Here is a 21,539-nt window from a genome sequence, read left to right as displayed (position 1 = left end):
GAGGACACAGAACAATACTTCGCAAAGTTAGTGTGAGAGCTGAGCTTATATAGGGAAGGTGACTGCTCCGAACTCAGGTTTTCAGCGCGGTTACTGACAGGTGGAGGAATGACTGCTTAAAGCTGTTATATGTTCCCCCATATTAAATATAGCTGAATAAAATATGAAAGTATGATTCTTCATTGTTTAATAAATAAAAATAATTGTGAACATTGGCAATTTGTTGTGGTATAAGAGAAGTACAACAAATAGTGGTGTCTGGCCATTGTTGATCATTTTCTTGCAGGTGTATTGGAGTAATAAGTTTAGAAAAACATCTTCAGTTTGTGTGTGTGTGTGTTCCCACAGACGAGCCACAAGTGAACCTCACAGGCAAATGTACAGGTGAGGTGCAGCTTAAGAATGAGCATGTGTGTTTCACGTCACAGAACACGGGCAGAGTGTTCAAAGAGTTCTGTCAGGAACTGGGCTGCAGCATGCTTTTCAAAACCTGGCCCACCAAGAAAAATAGTAAAGCACGTTACCTGAACTGCATAGGAATGGAAAACAAACTATGGCAGTGCAGCTCATGGACAGATACATGCGAAAATGTCATCTCTCTGGCATGTGCAGGTAAGACACGAACATCACTGTGCCACGTGCTTTACAATCACCAGGTTTCTCAATGTGATTCTCAGTGATGCAGAACATTTATTTTGTAATTAATATTTTTTGGTTTAAACTTCTTTCCTTGATATGTTGGTTTATTTTCACTTTGTTTAAAGGTTTCCAATAACGTACATTACCCCAGTGCTATTCAAATATCTGATTATAGTGGTGCAGTGGGGTTTAGCCCTCAATTCATCTTTACCTAAAGAGAACGATGCAGCAGTGCTTTAGTCCTTTAGCCTGTCCATCTCTTACCTCCTCATTTGTACACACTGTTTAAACAGATCAGCTTCCAAAGCTTCAACCTTCATACTAATACTGGCTTCCTTGAAATCGCACTGATCAACTTATAGATTGCTAACTGGCTCTGCTGTAAATTAATGCAGCATACAGTGGTGCTTGAAAGTTTGTGAACCCTTTAGAATTTTCTATATTTCTGCATAAATATGACCTAAAATATCATCAGATTTTCACACAAGTCTGAAAAGTAGATAAAGAGAACCCAGTTAAACAAATGAGACAAAAATATTATACTTGGTCATTTATTTATTGAGGAAAATGACCCAATATTACATATCTGTGAGTGGCAAAAGTATGTGAACCTTTGCTTTCAGTATCTGGTGTGACCCCTTTGTGCAGCAATAACTGTAACTAAACGTTTCCGGTAACTGCTGATCAGTCCTGCACACCAGCCTGGAGGAATTTTAGCCCATTCCTCTGAACAAAACAGCTTCAACTCTGGGATGCTGGTGGGTTTCCTCACATGAACTGCTCACTTCACGTCCTTCCACAACATTTGGATTGGATTAAGGTCAGGACTTTGACTTGGCCATTCCAAAACATTCACTTTATTCTTCTTTAACCATTCTTTGGTAGAATGACTTGTGTGCTTAGGGTCGTTGTCTTGCTGCATGACCCACCTTCTCTTGAGATTCAGTTCATGGACAGATGTCCTGACATTTTCCTTTAGAATTCACTGGTATAATTCAGAATTCATTGTTCCATCAATGATGGCAAGCTGTCCTGGCCCAGATGCAGCAAAACAGGCCCAAACCATGATACTTCCACCACCATGTTTCACAGCTGGGATAAGATTCTTATGCTGTAATGCAGTGGTTTCCTTTCTGCAAACATAATGCTTCTCATTTAAACCAAAATTCTATTTTGGTCTCATCCATCCACAGAACATTTTTCCAATAGCCTTCTGGCTTGTCCACATGATCTTTAGCAAACTACAGACAAGCAGCAATGTTCTTTTTGGAGAGCAGTGGCTTTCTCCTTGCAACTCTGCCATGCAGACCACTGTTGTTCAGTGTTCTCCTGATGGTGGACTCATGAACATTAACATTAGCCAATGTGAGAGAGGCCTTCAGTTGCTTAGAAGTTACCCTGGGGTCCTTTGTGACCTCGCCGACTATTACACGCCTTACTTTTGGAGTGATCGTTGTTGGTCGACCACTCCTGGGGAGGGTAACAATGGTCTTGAATTTCCTCCATTTGTACACAATCTGTCTGACTGTGGATTGGTGGAGTCCAAACTCTTTAGAGATGGTTTTGTAACCTTTTCCAGCCTGATGAGCATCAACAACGCTTTTTCTGAGGTCCTCAGAAACCTCCTTTGTTCGTGCCATGATACATTTCCACAAACATGTGTTGTGAAGATCAGACTTTGATCGATCCCTGTTCTTTAAATAAAACAGGGTGCCCACTCACACCTGATTGCCATCCCAATTGATTGAAAACACCTGACTCTAATTTCACCTTCAAATTAACTGCTAATCCGAGAGGTTCACATACTTTTGCCACTCAGAGATATGTAATATTGGATTATTTTCCGCAGTAGATAAATGACCAAGTATAATATTTTTGTCTCATTTGTTTAACTGGGTTCTCTTTATCTACTTTTAGGACTTGTGTGAAAATCTGATGATGTTTTAAGTCATATTTATTCAGAGATATAGAAAATTCTAAAGGGTTCACAAACTTTCAAGCACCACTGTAAATGTGTTATGTTGCTTCAATGTGTTTCACTGCATTGGAGTCCAGCATTTGCACCAATGTCTCTCCGACTTCCGGAACAGATTTCTTGTTAATGTGATGTTCAACATCATTGGAAAATAATGAGTGAGAAAAGAATGTATTTCTCTTTCTTTCTTTCTTTCTTTCTTTCTTTCTTTCTTTCTTTCTTTCTTTCTTTCTTTCTTTCTTTGAGCTAACAGCAAACTTTGGTTATTCTCCTCTAGGTACAAAATGGCTGATATGATATTTAATCTGATTCAGGATGGACTTTTAAAACTGAAAGAATTTTTGTTTCCCCTGTTCATTTCAATGTTGCTGACTTTTTTGGACTGAATCTGATACACTTTATCCTTTGTGCCATTACTGTTCATTTCAGAAACTCTTACCATTTATTTACAGGGACAATTGACTGGAAACTCAGTGGTACTTGTGGGGGCGAATTTCAAGTGAAGTACCGTGGAAAGTGGGAACCCGTCTGTCCTCTGGAGAAGGACAATGCGGACAGGATATGTATGAACCTGAAATGTGGAAATGCCAGTAAAGTTATACCAAAGCCTGTAGAAAATGAACCAAATCCAGATGTTGGATTTCAGTGTACAAAAGACCATCAGTATCTAATGCACTGCTTCAGACCAGAAAACTGCGAAAGGAAGGCTATAATTTATTGTGACAGTAAGTGCAAAGTTTAAGGATGCAAAGTTTTGTTCATGATCTCTAGGGAGGCGAGTGTTCATTTGTTTCAGGTCTTTATTTCTATATTTTGTGGTGATCTTTTGGGTATGCTATAGTATTTATTTTATATTTCTATGCTACGATACGGTCATTATTCCTGTCAGCAAGTGGAAAGGGAGGCAGATGCAAATGACTTAGACTTAGACTTTCTTTATTGTCATTCAGATTTGCATCAAACAATACACATCAGAACAAGATTTCGTTGCTTTGGCTCAGTGTAGTGCAGAAACAAAACAGCAGCAAGTATATTACCTAAAAAATGCGCAAAAAAGAAAAAAAATATATAAAAGAAAACTGTGTATAAAATCCTATATACAATATTAAGTGTATTGCCTGAATATAAAGTATATTGCCTAGGTGGTGGTGGTGGGATTAATTTGGTTCAACAGTCTTATGGCATGTGGGAAAAAGCTGTTGTAGAACCTGGCTGTTCTACTCTGGAGGCTGCATAGCCTCTTTCCAGAAACCAGCAGCGAGAACAGTCCATAGTGGGGGTGGGAGGTGTCTCTGCTGATGTTGCGAGCCCTGGTCAGGCAGCGTTTTTCTGCAATATCCTGTATCGGAGGAAGTGAAGTCTCAATGATTTTCTCTGCTGTCTTCACCACCCTCTGCAGGGACTTCCAGTCAGAGGCCCTGCAGGCTCCTGACCAAACAGAGATGCAGCAAGTCAGTGTGCTCTCTATAGTGCCTCTGTAGAAGGTAGTGAGAATTGGAGGGGGGAGATGTGCCTTCTTCATCCAGCATAGAAAGTGCATGCGCTTCTGAGCCCTCTTTACAAGGGCCCCGGTATGATGGGACCAGGTCAGAGTGTCTGTTATCTCCACCCCCAGGAACTTTGTGCTGCTGACTTTCTCCATGGCTGTGTCATTGATGATGAGTGGTGTGTGAGTGGGCCGGCTCCTCCTGAAGTTGACGATGATCTCCTTGGTTTTGGTGACATTCAGGACCAGGTTGTTGGTTTTGCACCAGTCCACTAGGTGTATCACATCCTCTCTGTAGGCCATGTCATTGTCACCCTGGATAAGGCCCACTACTGTTGTGTCATCTGCAAACTTCACGATATGGTTAGTAGTGGACCTGGGACAGCAGTCATGGGTCATCAGTGTGAACAGCAGCGGGCTCAGGACGCAGCCCTGAGGGGAGCCGGTGCTCAGGGAGATGACACTGGAGGTGTTGTTGCCCACCTGCACAGACTGACATCTGTTGGTGAGAAAGTCAAGCAGCCAGTTACACAGGGGGGAGCTGAAACCAAGAGGGGCCAGTTTGCTCACTAGGTGCTGTGGGATGATAGTATTGAAAGCTGAGCTGAAGTCCAAAAACAACATCCGCACATGTGTGTCCTTCCCTTCCAGATGTTCTAAGCTCAGATGGAGTACAGAGGAGATGACATCCTCTGTGGAGCGATTAGGGCGATAAGCAAACTGGTATGGGTCAAATGTGTGTATGTGTGGGGGAGTCTGGAGACAATGTGGTCCTTTACCAGCCTCTCAAAGCACTTCATCATTATGGGGGTGAGTGCTACGGGGCGGTAATCATTGAGGGAGGAGATTATGGGTTTTTTAGGCACCGGGATGATTGTAGCAGTCTTTAGACATGTTGGTACCACAGCCTGGATCAGCGAGGTGTTGAAGATGTCCGTGAGAACCCCAGACAGCTGATCAGCACATTCTTTGAGCACCCATCCTGGTATGCCATCAGTCCGACCGGAATGTTGTTAGCCCCTCTATGCTAATGGCGTTGTCTGGGATGGATGGTTTTAACCATGTCTCTATGAGAATTATGGCACAGCAGTCTCTCACCTCTCATTTTGTTTTTAATTCTAGCTTCAGGTAGTCCAGTTTGCTCTCTAAGGAGTGGACATTAGACAGCAGGATGGAAGGAAGCAGTGTTCTACACAGGTTAGCCTTTAGCTTAGCTGTTAGCCCTGTGTGGTATCCCCGTTTCCGCTTTCTGTCACACCGTCTCCATCTCCTCCGCTGGCAGACTCCTCTGGTATGAGGTTCTGCTGCTCTGTAGGCCGCTGGATGTAGCTGACGTAGCAGTCCAAGAGAGAAGATCCAGAGTGGTCACCTCTACGAGTACTCTGCTGCCGGATTCGCGTAGATCTAGGATTGCCTGACGGTCGTATGCTGGTCTGGAGTAACTACATTGCTGACTTCCATTGAAGTAACTGGTTGGGATATCTGCCGTTATATCTCCACTATCATGAGCCATTGCAGCTGCAGCCGAGCAGGGTGCCGCCATCTTACTTGTAAATGCAGAAGTTTTTATTAAATAAGGTGAAAACAGAAATGTGACTCAAACAAAACAAAACTATGAGCATGAGACAAAGTGCAAACATAACATGAAGAATAGACTTTGAAAGCAAGATGATAAACTAAACAGAAAATCAAGCTTAAATAAATGTGCTTATTATGTCCAAGCATGAAGCAGGTGTGCTGCAGTGTGTTCTGTGAAGTGCAGTCCGGAAGTGTGGCTGGACACTGTCTTCAGCACTGACATGAAAATTACTTTATTTTGATCGTCTTTGTGGATGGTATAGGGTTTTTTTTTAATTGATTTTTGTTTGGCCAGGTTTTCAATGTCATCGTATTTATTTCTACATTTTGGATGGTGTTTGAATTTGCTAAAATTAGTATATGTAATTATGTTCCACATCTTGTCCTGGACTGTACTAAATTTATTACTGTCTTTTATAACACTATTGAATTCTCACATCTGATTTGTAATTCTCACATCAGTTTTTTTTTTTTTTTTTGCAAGAAAACATATAATTAATATGGTGAAGGTTTCTGTAAGGAGATGCTTATTTAACAGTTATGGAAGGACTCTCCAGTGTCAGTGCTTTGTAACAGTCAAGAAAGTCAAGGGAAGTCTTCAGAACAACTCTTTATAACTGCTATAACATCCTGTAGATGATAACAAGAACTTGTTTTGCAGAAGTTCCACAACAATAAATGTAACTTGAAACAGATAAAATGTATGAAAATTGTTACAGAAATATTGGCACATTGTTGTGGTACAAGAGGAAATAAACTAATATTAAAATAAATATTAACTTCTGGGTGGTAACAGTAACTGGGGTGATAATGTTGATTATTTTCCTGTACCAGTACACCCTGTTGTGTTTTTTCCTTAATTATGCATAGTCATTATTTCAGTATCTTGCATTGTGTGTCATGCTATAGCCTTTCTTTCTATATGGTTGCAATTCCAGATTATGTTCCTCCAGTGAAGAAAGAAAAAGCAGACATTGGATATATTATTGGGGTTGTGGTGGGACTCGTGCTGCTGCTGGTGGCTGCACTGATTGTGTACTGGAAGAGAAAAACTTTCCTCGCCATATGTAAGTAGCTCATTTAACAGTCCAGACAGCATATTATCAAATAATATATGATTAAAAAAAATACTGATACTGTGAGAAATCTGCAAGTCCACTATGATCAGAGAGAAAAACAAGTGAACAAGATGACCCTTTTTAAAACATTTCTTTTTGTATCAAAATCACCCATTTAATAGACCCTGAACACTTTGTTTATTATTTATTTATTCTTACAGAAGCATAAAATATAGTAACTGAAATTAAAAGGAAAGGTGTGAAGTTACGAGAATGTTGACTGCATTTGTGTACCTTCAAGTCCTCAGTGTTTATTAGTGTGGTGGAAAAGTGGAATAATTCAACACCTCAAGACTGTTAGGAAAAAGCGGACAGAAATATGAGTTTATTATACTCTCTCACAAGAGCTGGCTTCTCCAGAATGAGAATCGCAAAGCATTTCACCCAGACAAGCACCTTCTGTTCAGGGCCGTAACCAGGATTTTTCAAATACAGAGGTCAAGCATGGCTGACAGCACCGAAGGCCCCCCCCCCCCCGGCACAACTTAAATGAATAAATAACAAACCAAGGATAGGTTTGGTGGTGGACATATTTATTTTAACAATTCTACAACTGTGGCACCATAACTGTGGTGTTTTATCTGTCATAAAAGTAGAAAGGTAGAGAACTCTTGAACTGAGTATACATACCTAAAGTACCAGTTACCTAAAGTATTGGCATTATTTACATTGCAGCATACACATGACAGAAAGGGTGTGAACTGCTGAATTGTAAGCTTTAGTATTACACCTTATAATAATAGTGTGAGTGTGTGTGTGTGTGTGTGTGAGAGAGAGAGACTGAGGCCAAGTTTACATTAGACCGTATCTGTCTCGTTTTCTTCGCGGATGCACTGTCCGTTTACATTAAACCGCCTGGAAACGCCGGGAAACGGGAATCCGCCAGCGTCCACGTATTCAATCCAGATCGTGTCAGCTCCGGTGCTGTGTAAACATTGAGATACGCAGATACGCTGTGCTGAGCTCTAGCTGGCGTCGTCATTGGACAACATCACTGTGACATCCACCTTCCTGATTCGCTGGCGTTGGTCATGTGACGCGACTGCTGAAAAACGGCGCGGACTTCCGCCTTGTATCACCTTTCATTAAAGAGTATAAAAGTATGAAAATACTGCAAATACTGATGCAAATACTGCCCATTGTGTAGTTATGATTGTCTTTAGGCTTGCCATTCTTCCACTTGCAAGTGGTAAGTGATATGCACTGAGATCACAGACACAGCGGCTCAGTCCCGAATCGTGGCTCGTGCACTTCACTCGCGCGCTGTGTGAGCTGCGCAGGGCCGGAGTGCGCACCCTCCAGAGGGCACTCGCTGTTCAGGGCGGAGTGATTTGGAGCGCAGGATGCCTGCGGAGCCGAGCGTATCCGTGTATTGGCGTTGCTGTGTGCAGGCGAAACGTGTATTGGTGTTGCTGTGTGCACACTAATCGTTTTAAAATCGTTAATCTGATGATCCGCTGATACGGTCTAATGTAAACATGGGCTGAGAGTTTGTGTGTTATTTGTGGGTGTCTGTATGTGTAGAGACATTCTGAGCAGTAATGTAAAGGCATCAGTCTATCTGGCTGTCTTGAATTGCGATCCATTTGTATGCATTCTCTGAAACAGAGTGTTCTCACCATTGCCTGTAATGTAAGTTTGGCTCATAACACATTTACTTCAACAATTCTAAAACTGTGCCATCATAACTGTGGAGTTTTGTCTGACATAAAAGTCGAAACTGAACTGAACTGAGTGTATTGCTCAGCTACCTGAAGTATTGGCATTATTTACATTTCATTATCTTAAATTACATTAGAATGTAGGGCTATTAGTTCTGTGTGAAGACTATGTATTAGAGAGAGTGTGTGAGAGTGTATTATTTGTGTGTGTGTGTGTCTGTGTGAGTGAGTGAGTGAGTGAGTGAGTGAGTGAGTGAGTGAGTGAGTGAGAGAGAGTTATCAGAGAAAGAGAGAGAGTTACTCAAACAAGCCCGTTTAGTAAGCCCTGCACAGGGCTGCCTGTGACAACGTAGTTTTGAATGTTTCTCGAAATGCTAACTAAAATGTAATAGGCAATGACAATGAAACGTTTCCCCTTGGAAAGTTGGCATGACATCGCTGAACGGTCTGCCACTGCACTGACAATATTTTCTCACCTTCCCTCCTTCTCTTTCCCTGCTCTTCTGTTGGCTGTCCAAACCTTAATTTAGTTTGTTGTTGCAACATTTTCATTTTGCACTCAGATAAAGCTCTATAATGCGATGTGACTATTAGCTAGGGCTGTACGATTATGGGAAAAATGATAATTACGATTATCTTGATCAAAATTGTAATCACGATTATTAATCACGATTATTCTTGATGTTAGGGAAATCACTTAAATTTTATTTCACTATATTCAAACAAACAATATGAACAGCTTTCAGTGCAGAATGAAATTTAAAAGAGAAATTCTGATTTCCAAATGACAAATAAATGAAATTTATCCAAGAAATTACCAAAGGATGAAGGAACTGAAAACTCAATTGCAACAATTACATAGCATTATACTGAGGCCTACAAGTTTTTAGCTAGAAAGACCAGCCTATCAACATGCTCTGGCTTTAAACATGAGCGAAGGCAGGTCACAACATTGGCTCCAGTGCTAAATAGTCTGTTGTTCCGACATAGTTAGCTTTTCTCTCTCGCCTCAATCTGTTACCTACTCTCACGCTATCACCCCTTGAAGATACCGCTGCACTGAAGCTCTGCGCACTTGGCTTGCTTGCTTATTTAGGCGGAGTAATGAAACCTTACATGCGTCGGTTCGCCCCCTAATGGTTTGGCGGAGTACTGGTCAAAGTGCTTGATCAGATATGCAGCAGAGCTCGCATTTTAAATGGAAATAAATCGCGATTTTCATTTAATTTAATCGTGGCAGCCAAAATCGCGATTTTCGATTAAATTCGATTAATTGTGCAGCCCTACTATTAGCCTACGTTAGGTTAGGTAGGCATATGTGATAGAGCTTAGACTACACCCTGCCTGTTTTATCCAAAACCCAACTTCCCCGGCCGACACTAGTATAGGCTACGTCGCGTGACGCTGCGTTAGACACGGCAACGATAGAGATAGAGGCTGAGAGATTTCAGATGACATTAGACAAATGTGAATTTTATTGGGGGGAAATACAGATGACATGTGGATGTGGATGCTGCGTTTTACATTGATCACTGCTCGAATTCAGCGTAGACCAATTTTAAATTTCTGAAAAAATACCGAGGACATGACCTCGGTGTCCTCAATGGTAGTTACGGCCATGCTTCTGTTATCAACACACCTTTTTATACAGTTTAGCATGACTGACATATCAGATGTTCCCCTGTTATCTCATTTAACGGCCAGAGGTGTCTTCTCTTCTATCTCTGCATGTAGACACACTTATGGTAACCTTACAGAATCGAACAATGTAACACAAAACAGCATTCTTCATCTTACATAGAGATGAACAACCATTCACACCTATGTGGAATTTAGAGTAGCCAGTTGACTTAATCCACGTCTTTGAGCTGTGGGAGGAAACCAGAGCCCCACAGGTATGAGTATTGAGGTATTTCACCTGACGTCACAGGGTCACGTGACGCCCCGGTGTCCGCTATTTTGAACATCAAGCTACATACTAACGCTGCAGACAGAGAGGGAGAACCAGCTTGAAAAAAAAACATGTTACAAACACCTAGAATAGATTAATTTGTCAGTAAGCACTCTATAAATAACCATGGTGTTTGCTTGTTGTGCTGTGGGCTGCTACAACAGACAGGGACAGCGTGCAGGATGCTCCTTTTACCGGTTTCTAGTGATGGGAATTTCGGCTCTTTTTCGGGAGCCGGCTCTTTTGGCTCTTCTTACTATAAGGAGCCGGCTCTTACGGCTCCCAAACGGCTCCTGAGATTTTATTTTTGATTTAATTGCTGCAATTAACTAGTTAATTAATTACATTATTATTTATATTTTATCAATAGGATTGTAGCGCGAATAACGTGTGGGTGGAGCACAGAGGACGGCAGGACAACCAGATCGTTCGCGACCGACACATCACTACCGGTTTCCTACTGACCCAGACAAGAGGGCCAAATGGATTGCAGCTGTGAAGAGACAGGATTGGGAGCCAACAGAGTACTCCAGACTTTGCAGTGATCATTTCATTTCAGGTTAGTTTATCAGTTAACGCAATTTTGATAAAATATAGCAAAAAGTAAATGGGTCAGTGCCGTCCAAAATGGCTGCGTCACGTGACTTGGTCACGTGGGTGAAATACCTCAATAACATACAAACTCCACACAGAAAGACTCCAGTACTGGTGCGGATTTAAGGGAGGTGCACCTGCCCCCCACCCCCATCCAAAAAAAAAAGTTTTAGTGCATGGCTATTTGGAATTGTGACTTGATTGTATTGCAGATACCAAGATATGCCTGTTGTTTTTTAATTAATAAGGTTTAAAAAATAAACCATTATGTAGAGCTGAAGAGTTTATGGAATAAATTTATATTTAATCGTAGGTCCTAGCTAAATTGTTTTCACTTGTGACATGAATGCAGTGAAAAGCAAGCTGGGCAAGTCCTGTTGGACTTTAACAGGGTGTGGGAACTTCATGCATCAACATAATAACATACTGTATTACTGGACTGCACTGTAGACTGCATGTAAAGGGTGTCCGCCATCCTTTTATGTTTATGGTATTGTTAACACGCATGTTCACAAGCCAAAATTATAAGATGCTGCAGCAGCCTTACTGTATATACACAAACATGTCAGCTGTCTGGCTACTGCTCATATTCATTAATCGGGTATCCCCGTACTTACTATACCCTGTGTATGTACATGGTACGCGTGCTGTTTTGAGGGTGAGCCTCACTTTGATTTTTACAACAGCAGCTGGATAGGTTTGTGAGAAATGTTGATTTTTGCAATGGCTCTGAAGAAAATCTGCTTGAAATCTCCTGAATCTTGAGAATGAAGACGTATTATCGGACTTGTTCACATGCAACTCACACAATCATTGTATAGTTATCTCAATCTGTTAGACTCAGGAGCTCAGATTGCAGTTACTGACTTTGTATTGTAGACATGCAGTTCTTGCCATCTTTGTTGATAGTTATCTATCTATTAAGCTCTGTCTTAAGTGGCCACTTACATTACCTCAGTTTACCTGGGTATATTCACTGTCTTATATGCAGAGGTGGAAAAACTGGATTGACAAAGTAAAAGTCCTGCTTAGGTTTTCCTTCTGCCTGTGCTCTCAACACAGATGATTTCACCAATTAGCTCATCAACCTGGCTTAGGGGATGTGGTAATTAGGATCAGCTGGTTCACTGAATTGGCTGGAGCAAAAATGTGGCGGGGTTTTTACTTTCTGCACCCGGGTTTTTCCACCTCTGCTTATTGAGGTATTTCACCCACATGACCAAGTCACGTGACGCAGCCATTTTGGACGGCACGCTTAAGTCCTTCAGCGCAAGGCGGTATGAGATGGTGGAGATCTCTGCACATTTTAACAAGAAAGTAAGCTGTGATTCGTGTTAAATTGGATCTGTCTTTTATCACAAACACTGTACCCAGCCTTGGTATGGAGCCCTGTTTATTTATTTCTGTGTCCCGTTTCTTTCTAGCCTCTGTTATTGCGTTTTATGTCTGATGTCTGCTACATGCAACCCTAGACAAATTAACACTGCCTTGTTTCACTGCTCAGATGGGTTAACAAACACTGACCCATTTACTTTTTGCTATATATTTTATCAAAATTGCGTTAACTGATAAACTAACCTGAAATGAAATGATCACTGCAAAGTCTGGAGTACTCTGTTGACTCCAAATCCTGTCTCTTCACAGCTGCAATCCATTTGGCCCTCTTGTCTGGGTCAGTAGGAAACCGGTAGTGATGTGCCGGTTGCGAACGATCCGGTTCAAAGAGCCGGCTCTTTGAAGTGAACGACGGGAGCCGGCTCTTCGGTGGGAGCCAAGTTGGGGAGCCGAATTAGTTTTTTGTCCTTAGGTGCCTCAGAGAGAGAGAGAGAGAGAGAGAGAGACTTTCACAAAAAAAGTTGCTGTCCAATTGCGTCTTTGTGTTGTCTATTACCATTCAAAGGAAAAAAGTAGCATGGTGTACGCCTACTTTTTTTGGTTGGGGGGGTTGATGTCATTCACAGCTGCGAAAATACGAAAATTGGTGTAATGCTTAAAGCTGTGGAGCGTAGGGGAGAGGAGTCTGTGAGGCACCTGAGGAGGGGAAAATCAGCTGTGTATTTTATATTGGTAATATAACACAGTTTTGCATTATGTTTGTGAGAAAATAATTTATAAATTGGTAAGTAAGTTTTATTTCTATAGCTAGAACATTGTTACACTGCTATACTTTACAAAGCTTTACAATGGCTACAAAAACTAAAAAATAAAATGGAAAACATCCTATTGATAAAATATAAATAATAATGTAATTAATTAACTAGTTAATTGCAGCGGCGGCACGGTGGTGTAGTGGTTAGCGCTGTCGCCTCACAGCAAGAAGGTCCGGGTTCGAGCCCCGTGGCCGGCGAGGGCCTTTCTGTGCGGAGTTTGCATGTTCTCCCTGTGTCTGCGTGGGTTTCCTCCGGGTGCTCCGGTTTCCCCCATAGTCCAAAGACATGCAGGTTAGGTTAACTGGTGACTCTAAATTGACCGTAGGTGTGAGTGTGAATGGTTGTCTGTGTCTATGTGTCAGCCCTGTGATGACCTGGCGACTTGTCCAGGGTGTACCCCGCCTTTCGCCCGTAGTCAGCTGGGATAGGCTCCAGCTTGCCTGCGACCCTGTAGAACAGGATAAAGCGGCTAGAGATAATGAGATGAGATGAGTTAATTGCAGCAATTAAATCAAAAATAAAATCTCGGGAGCCGAAAGAGCCGGCTCCTTATAGTAAGAAGAGCCAAAAGAGCCGAAATTCCCATCACTAGAAACCGGTAAAAGGAGCGTCCTGCACGCTGTCCCTGTCTGTTGTGGCAGCCCACAGCACAACAAGCAAACACCATGGTTATTTATAGAGTGCTTACTGACAAATTAATCTATTCTAAGTGTCTGTAACATGTTTTTTTTCAAGACGGTTCTCCCTCTCTGTCTGCAGCGTTAGTATGTAGCTTGACGTTCAAAATGGCGGACACCGGGGCGTCACATGACCCTGTGACGTCAGGTGAAATACCTCAATATGTACACTGAATGTCCTGAGCAGGAGCTCAGATTGCAGTTGCTAAAATAGTAATAATTTATTGATATAAGGTGTTTTGTGGTCAGTGTACTACATTATATGACAATGCAACTTTCATAAATAGTCAAGTCAACATTATTGTCAAATATGCTATACATGCTCGACATACAGCACAGATGAAATTTCAGTCCTCTCTGACCCACGGTGCAAACAGGCAATGCAATAAATAAAAATAGAATAATTGAAATAAACAATATAAACAGTATAAACACTCTAGATAAGAAATAGACATAGACTAAACACTCTCTCTCTCACACACACACACACACACTGGTATATACATACACATATACACATAAATTGGAGCAAAAGGACATAAAATAAACAGTCAAGGGCACTTGAGGTATAGCAGGTAAACATGGCGCTGGAGGAGTTGCTGCCAACCCGTACAGCCTGTGGTCTCCCCGTCAGGAAGTCCAGCAGCCATTTGCACAGGGAGGTGTTGAGTCCCAGCTGGTCCAGTTTATGAATGAGCTGCTGAGGAATGATTGTGTTGAATGCTGAGCTAAAGTCTATGAACAGCATTCTGACATACGAGTCTTTTGTCTCCAGGTGGGTGAGGGCTGAGTGGAGGGCAGTGGAGATGGCATCATTGGTCGAATGGCTGGACTGATATGCAAACTGGAAAGGGCGGGGGGGAGGGCAGACTTGATATGCCGCATGACTAGCCACTCGAAGCACTTCATGAGGATGGAAGTGAGTGTGACTGGGTGGTAGTCATTGAAGCAGGAGGGAGACGGCTTCTTCGGGACCGGGATGATGGTGGTGACTTTGAGGCACATGGGGACAACAGCCTGGCTCAACGAGATGTTGAAGATGTCTGTAAAGACATCTGTGAGCTCCTCAGCACAGTCTCTCAGGACACGACCAGGAATGTTATCAGGACCCGGGGCTTTCTGTGCATTTGTCATCCTGAGAGCTCTCCTCATGCTGTCTGGGGACAGCGTCAACACCTGGTCGCCAGGAGGTGGTGGGGTCTTCTGTGCCATGGTACTGTTGTCTGTCTCAAAGGGAGCAAAGAAGTCGTTCAACTGATTCAGCAGAGAGGTGGAGTTATCACAGGTCTGTGGCGAGGGCTTGTATTCTGTGATGGTCTGAATCCCCAGCCACAGGTTCCTGGTGTCTCTGCTGTTGTTGAAGTAGTCAGCAATGTTCCTGGAATACTGTCTCTTGGCCACCCTGATGCCTCGTGACAGGTTGGCCCTAGCTGTCCTCAGGCCCACCTTGTCCCCAGCTCTGAAGGCGGTGTTCTGAGCCCTCAGGAGCCTGTGGGCTTCCCCTGTCAGCCATGGCTTCTGATTTGCCTGAATGGAGATGGTTCTGGTGACTGTAACTTCATCCATGCACTTCCTCATGTAGGCAGTGATGGTCTCCGTATACTCCTGGAGATCTGTAGTGTTGTTGTAGGTGGCCGCCTGTCTGAACATGCTCCAGTCAGTGGTGGAAAAACAGTCCTGGAGTGCCTCTGAGGACCCCTCTGGCCACACATGTACCTGCTTTCAGTGGCGGCTGGTAGTCTTTCAAACAGGGGAGGCTGGTCGGTTACGATATTTCGAGATTTTCTCCTCTCATCTCATTATCTCTAGCCACTTTATCCTGTTCTACAGGGTCGCAGGCAAGCTGGAGCCTATCCCAGCTGACTATGGGCCAAAGGCGGGGTACACCCTGGACAAGTCGCCAGGTCATCACAGGGCTGACACATAGACACAGACAACCATTCACACTCACGGTCAATTTAGAGTCACCAGTTAACCTAACCTGCATGTCTTTGGACTGTGGGGGAAACCGGAGCACCCAGAGGAAACCCATGCGGACACGGGGAGAACATGCAAACTCCACATAGAAAGGCCCTCGCCGGCCACGGGGCTCGAACCTGGACCTTCTTGCTGTGAGGTGACAGCGCTAACCACTACACCACCGTGCCGCCCCATTTCCAGATTTTAAAAGAAAAAAGAAAAAACACATCAATTTTGCCCATACTCTTGCCTCTGATCTGGCTGATTGTTGGCAGGGTCACAAACTGTGAAATAACAGGTTCTTTTGGCCCATTAGCCTACTGTCCAATATACATGATGGTGGTTTTGGGGGGGGGTATATTTAAACATTTTATATTTTAAAATTGTGGCACTCCTGTGGGTTCACCACCCACAGAGGTAGCAGTAGGGGTTTGGTGCAGTGTGGATTGGGTGGCAGTCGAAGGCAGGGGCCTCGACGACCTGATCCCCGGACACAGCGGCTGGCTGTTGGGACATGGAATGTCACTTCGCTGGGGGGGAAGGAGCCTGAGCTTGTGCGGGAGGTTGAGAGGTACCGGCTAGAGATAGTCGGGCTCACCTCCACGCACAGCTTGGGCTCTGGAACCCAGCTCCTCGAGAGGGGCTGGACTTTCCACTTCTCTGGAGTCGCCCGTGGTGAGCGGCGGCGGGCTGGTGTGGGCTTCCTTATAGCTCCCCAGCTCAGCCGCCATGTGTTGGAGTTTACCCCAGTGAACGAGAGGGTCGCCTCTCTGCGCCTTCGGATTGGGGAGAGGGCTCTTGCTGTTGTTTGTGCCTACGGGCCAAATAGCAGTATAGAATATCCGGCCTTCTTGGAGTCCCTGGGAGAGGTACTGAGGGGTGCTCAGACTGGGGACTCCATTGTGCTACTGGGGGACTTCAATGCTCACGTGGGCGATGACAGTGACACCTGGAGGGGCGTGGTTGGGAGGAACGGCCTCCCCGATCTGAACCCGAGTGGTGTTTTGTTATTGGACTTCTGTGCTAGTCACAGTTTGTCCATAACGAACACCATGTTCGAGCATAGGGGTGTCCATAAGTGCACGTGGCACCAGGACACCTTAGGTCGGAGGTCGATGATCGACTTTGTAGTCGTGTCATCTGATCTCCGACCCTATGTCTTGGACACTCGGGTGAAGAGAGGGGCTGAGTTGTCAACTGATCACCACCTGGTGGTGAGTTGGATCCGCTGGCGGAGGAGGAAGCTGGACAGACCTGGCAGGCCCAAACGTATGGTGAGGGTCTGCTGGGAACGTCTGGCCGAGCACTCTGTTGGGGAGGTCTTTAACTCCCACCTCCGGGAGAGCTTTTCCCAGCTTCCGAGGGAGGCGGGGGACATTGAGTCTGAGTGGACCATGTTCTCTACCTCCATTGTGGACGCAGCTGTTCGGAGCTGTGGCCGCAAGGTCTCCGGTGCCTGTCGTGGCGGCAATCCCCGAACCCGGTGGTGGACACCTGAAGTAAGGGATGCCGTCAAGCTGAAGAAGGAGTCCTATCGGGCCATGTTGACCTCCGGGACTCCTGAGGCAGCCGACGGGTATCGGCAGGCCAAGCGTGCTGCAGCTCGGGCAGTTGTGGAGGCAAAAACTCGGAACTGGGAGGAGTTCGGGGAGGCCATGGAGAAGGACTATCGGTCGGCCTCGAAGAAATTCTGGCAAACCATCCGGCGCCTCAGGAGGGGGAAGCAGTACTCTGCCAACACTGTTTACAGTGCGGGTGGGGAGCTGTTGACCTCGACTGGGGACATTGTCGGGCGGTGGAAGGAATACTTTGAGGATCTCCTCAATCCCACCATCATGTCTTCCACTGAGGAGACTGAGGCTGATGACTCAGAGGTGGACTCGTCCATTACCCAAGCCGAAGTCACTGAGGTGGTTTGCAAGCTCCTCGGTGGCAAGGCACCGGGGGTGGATGAGATCCGCCCTGAGTATCTCAAGTCTCTGGATGTTGTGGGGCTGTCTTGGTTGACACGCCTCTGCAACATCGCGTGGCGGTCGGGGACAGTGCCTCTGGAGTGGCAGACTGGGGTGGTGGTCCCTCTTTTTAAGAAAGGGGACCGGAGAGTGTGCTCCAATTATAGGGGAATCACACTTCTCAGCCTCCCAGGGAAAGTTTACTCCAGGGTACTGGAGAGGAGAATTCGACCAATAGTCGAACCTCGGATCCAGGAGGAACAATGCGGTTTTCGTCCTGGTCGCGGAACACTGGACCAGCTCTATACCCTTCATAGGGTGCTCGAGGGTTCATGGGAGTTTGCCCAACCAGTCCACATGTGCTTTGTGGATCTGGAGAAGGCATTCGACCGTGTCCCCCGTGGTATTCTGTGGGGGGTGCTTCGGGAGTATGGGGTTCGGGGCTCTTTGCTAAGGGCTGTCCGGTCCCTGTACGAACGGAGCAGGAGTCTGGTTCGCATTGCCGGCAGTAAGTCAGACCTGTTCCCAGTGCATGTTGGACTCCGTCAGGGCTGCCCTTTGTCACCGGTTCTGTTCATAATTTTTATGGACAGAATTTCTAGGCGCAGCCAGGGGCCGGAAGGAATCCTGTTTGGGAACCACAGGATTTCATCTCTGCTTTTTGCGGATGATGTTGTCCTGTTGGCTTCTTCAAACCAGGACCTTCAGCATGCACTGGGGCAGTTTGCAGTCGAGTGTGAAGCGGCTGGGATGAGAATCAGCACCTCCAAGTCCGAGGCCATGGTTCTCGACCGGAAAAGGGTGGCTTGCCCTCTCCAGGTTGGTGGAGAAGTCCTGCCTCAAGTGGAGGAGTTTAAGTATCTCGGGATCTTGTTCACGAGTGAGGGAAGGATGGAGCGTGAGATCGACAGGCGGATCGGTGCAGCCTCCGCAGTGATGCGGTCGCTTTACCGGTCCGTCGTGGTGAAGAAGGAGCTGAGCCAAAAGGCGAAGCTCTCAATTTACCGGTCGATCTACGTTCCGACTCTCACCTATGGTCATGAGCTTTGGGTAATGACAGAAAGAACAAGATCGCGGATACAAGCGGCCGAAATGAGTTTCCTTCGCAGGGTGGCTGGGCGCTCCCTTAGAGATAGGGTGAGAAGCACAGTCACTCGGGAGGAGCTCGGAGTAGAGCCGCTGCTCCTCCACATCGAGAGGAACCAGCTGAGGTGGCTCGGGCATCTTTTTCGGATGCCTCCTGGACGCCTCCCTGGGGAGGTGTTCCAGGCATGTCCCCCCGGGAGGAGGCCCCGGGGAAGACCCAGGACACGCTGGAGGGACTATGTCTCTCGGCTGGCCTGGGAACGCCTCGGTGTTCTTCCCGAGGAGCTGGCCGAGGTGTCTGGGGAAAGGGAAGTTTGGGCTTCCATGCTTAGACTGCTGCCTCCGCGACCCGGTCCTGGATAAGCGGAAGAAGACGAGACGAGAAAATTGTGGCATGTGGCATACTGTTTAAAAATTGATCATTATTGAAAGCAGCTCTTTGTCAGGAACCTCAGCAGTAACAGCAGAGTGTTCTGGAATAGGCACAAGCACTGGCCTTGGGGCGCCAAACATAGAGCTGGGTGCCACACATTTCATTCAATGACACTTTCCCTATATTATACTTATTTTGACTGAGAAATGTTTTATTGACAATTTTGATAACCCTTCACTTTTAATCCAGGTCTGTAGTGTGAAATGTTCTCGGCTGTGTTTTTGTTTAAAAATGTTTTCCAAATTGTAGCTGTGTTTAATTCATATCCAGAGAAATATATATTCCAATATAATATACTCAGCATAAACATTTTAAATAGATTCTATATTTTTGGTCCATCCATGACATATTACTAAAGTAGCCTATTTACTGTTGTTGATGTGGGTCACTTGCTGTTAGCCAATTCACTTTCTCGTACCAGGAGAGCTGAAAGGAACGAGTATTATTCCCTACCTTTTTCACCAAGTCAATTTGAGGCGTTGGTCTACCCTGCTCTTTAATTTTAACTTTTTCCTCGAAAGGAAGACTGGCAAATGGCTTCGCCAAAATTAAATCAACAATGCTTGGCATCCGTGCACAGCTTTCTTGCTAGCTGACTAGCCCCCTCAAGTTCAAGTTCAGTCACTCAAATGAAATTTCTGGAACTAAGATAGCAAACTTATATACATTGTAAATATTTACACTTTATTTACAATGAAAATATATGCAAACTAAAAAAGCTGATAGAAACCGTATGTAATGAATTAAATCGAAATATAAGCTGAGCTCTTACAATACACCACACCACTTGCGAATCCGCATGGGACTGAACTGAGATTCACCGCTGCCTGTCTATATTTGAAACAAGCTGTCAATCAAAGAAAATATCCGGCCGCTTTCACCAATCACCAGTCTCCTCACGGAAAGCTTTGCCATGTCCCTCCCACTGTGAGGCTGGGAGTCCATGGGAGTCCGTGGGCGGGCGTTTTCGCAGTATTTGTCCAATAATAGTCTTGCATTTTGATATTGAAAAGCGCATAGCTCCCAAATGCCACTGAAGTCCACTGAGGCTGGGCTGCATCGCGTTGTCACGAGGGGGAAAAACTCACGCACACATTAGGCAAACTGGGGAAAGTTATAACGGAATGATTTCACACTGTAGTTGGGTTGAGCACATATATTTCTATGATTCTGGATCTGAAATAGCAATGTTATAAGGTCGGCTATAACATAAGCCTAGCGCAATTCATCCTACACGATGTTCGTCATTTTTAGAGGAGGCTGAGCCTCCCTCGTTGTCTTAGGTGGGGTTTACATTAGACCATATCAGCTGATCATCAGATTAACGTTTTTAAAACGATTAGCGTGCACACAGCAACGCCAATACATGATTCGCGTGCACACAGCAACGCCAATACACGGATACGCTCGGCTCCGCAGGCATCCTGCGCTCCAAATCACTCCGCCCTGAACAGCGAGTGCCCTCTGGAGGGTGCGCACTCCGGCCCTGCGCAGCTCACAGAGTGCACGAGTGAAGTGCACGAGCAGTGATTCAGGACTGAACCGCTGTGTGTGTGATCTCAGTGCATATCGGGCATGCGCGTCACTTACCACTTGCAAGTGGAAGGATGGCAAGCCTAAAGACAATCATAACTACACAATGGGCAGTATTTGCATCAGTATTTGCAGTATTTTCATACTTTTATACTCTTTAATGAAAGGTGATACAAGGCGGAAGTCCGCGCCGTTTTTCAGCAGTCGCGTCACATGACCAACGCCAGCGATTCAGGAAGGTGGATGTCACAGTGACGTTGTCCAATGACGACGCCAACTAGAGCTCAGCACAGCGTATCCGCGTATTCTCAATGTTTACACAACACCGGACCAGACACGATCTGGATTGAATACGTGGACCCTGGCGGATTCCCGTTTCCCGGCGTTTCCAGGCGTTTTAATGTAAACGGACAGTGCATCCGCGAAGAAAACGAGACAGATACGGTCTAATGTAAACTTGGCCTTAGAGCAATAGCCCGTGCCTGCTTTGTAGTTGGTTTGGTGACTTTAACCAGCGGCCTGTATGCTGTCATTAGCATAACAGTGGAGTGATCTGAGGCACCAAGGTGGGGGAGGGGGAGGGCTTTGTAGGCACCTTTATGCATGGTGTAAACATTGTCCAGAGTATTGTTTCCACGTGTGGGAAAGTTGAAATGTCCATAGAGTTTTGGAAACATGCTCTTGGGGTTTGCATGGTTGAAATCCCCAGCCAGGATGAGGAAAGCATCTGGGTGGGCTGTCTGCTGC

General features: G+C 45.1%; 1 protein-coding gene across 2 annotated transcripts in view; it reads left to right on the top strand.

The window, feature by feature from the left end:
- The window catches only part of LOC132893350 (scavenger receptor cysteine-rich type 1 protein M160-like), a 77,196-nt gene that overhangs the window by 42,233 nt on the left and 13,424 nt on the right, over positions 1 to 21,539 (top strand). For both annotated transcript variants that reach the window (XM_060932395.1, XM_060932393.1), the window contains exons 12-14: positions 349 to 612; positions 3,067 to 3,339; positions 6,617 to 6,745. In XM_060932395.1, coding sequence (XP_060788378.1) covers positions 349 to 612; positions 3,067 to 3,339; positions 6,617 to 6,745 — 666 coding nt within the window. The remainder of the gene's footprint in view (positions 1 to 348; positions 613 to 3,066; positions 3,340 to 6,616; positions 6,746 to 21,539) is intronic.

Source organism: Neoarius graeffei, chromosome 10 (genome assembly GCF_027579695.1).
Source record: "Neoarius graeffei isolate fNeoGra1 chromosome 10, fNeoGra1.pri, whole genome shotgun sequence".
NCBI classification, from domain to species: domain Eukaryota; kingdom Metazoa; phylum Chordata; class Actinopteri; order Siluriformes; family Ariidae; genus Neoarius; species Neoarius graeffei.
This window is presented reverse-complemented; position numbering and strand designations above follow the sequence as displayed.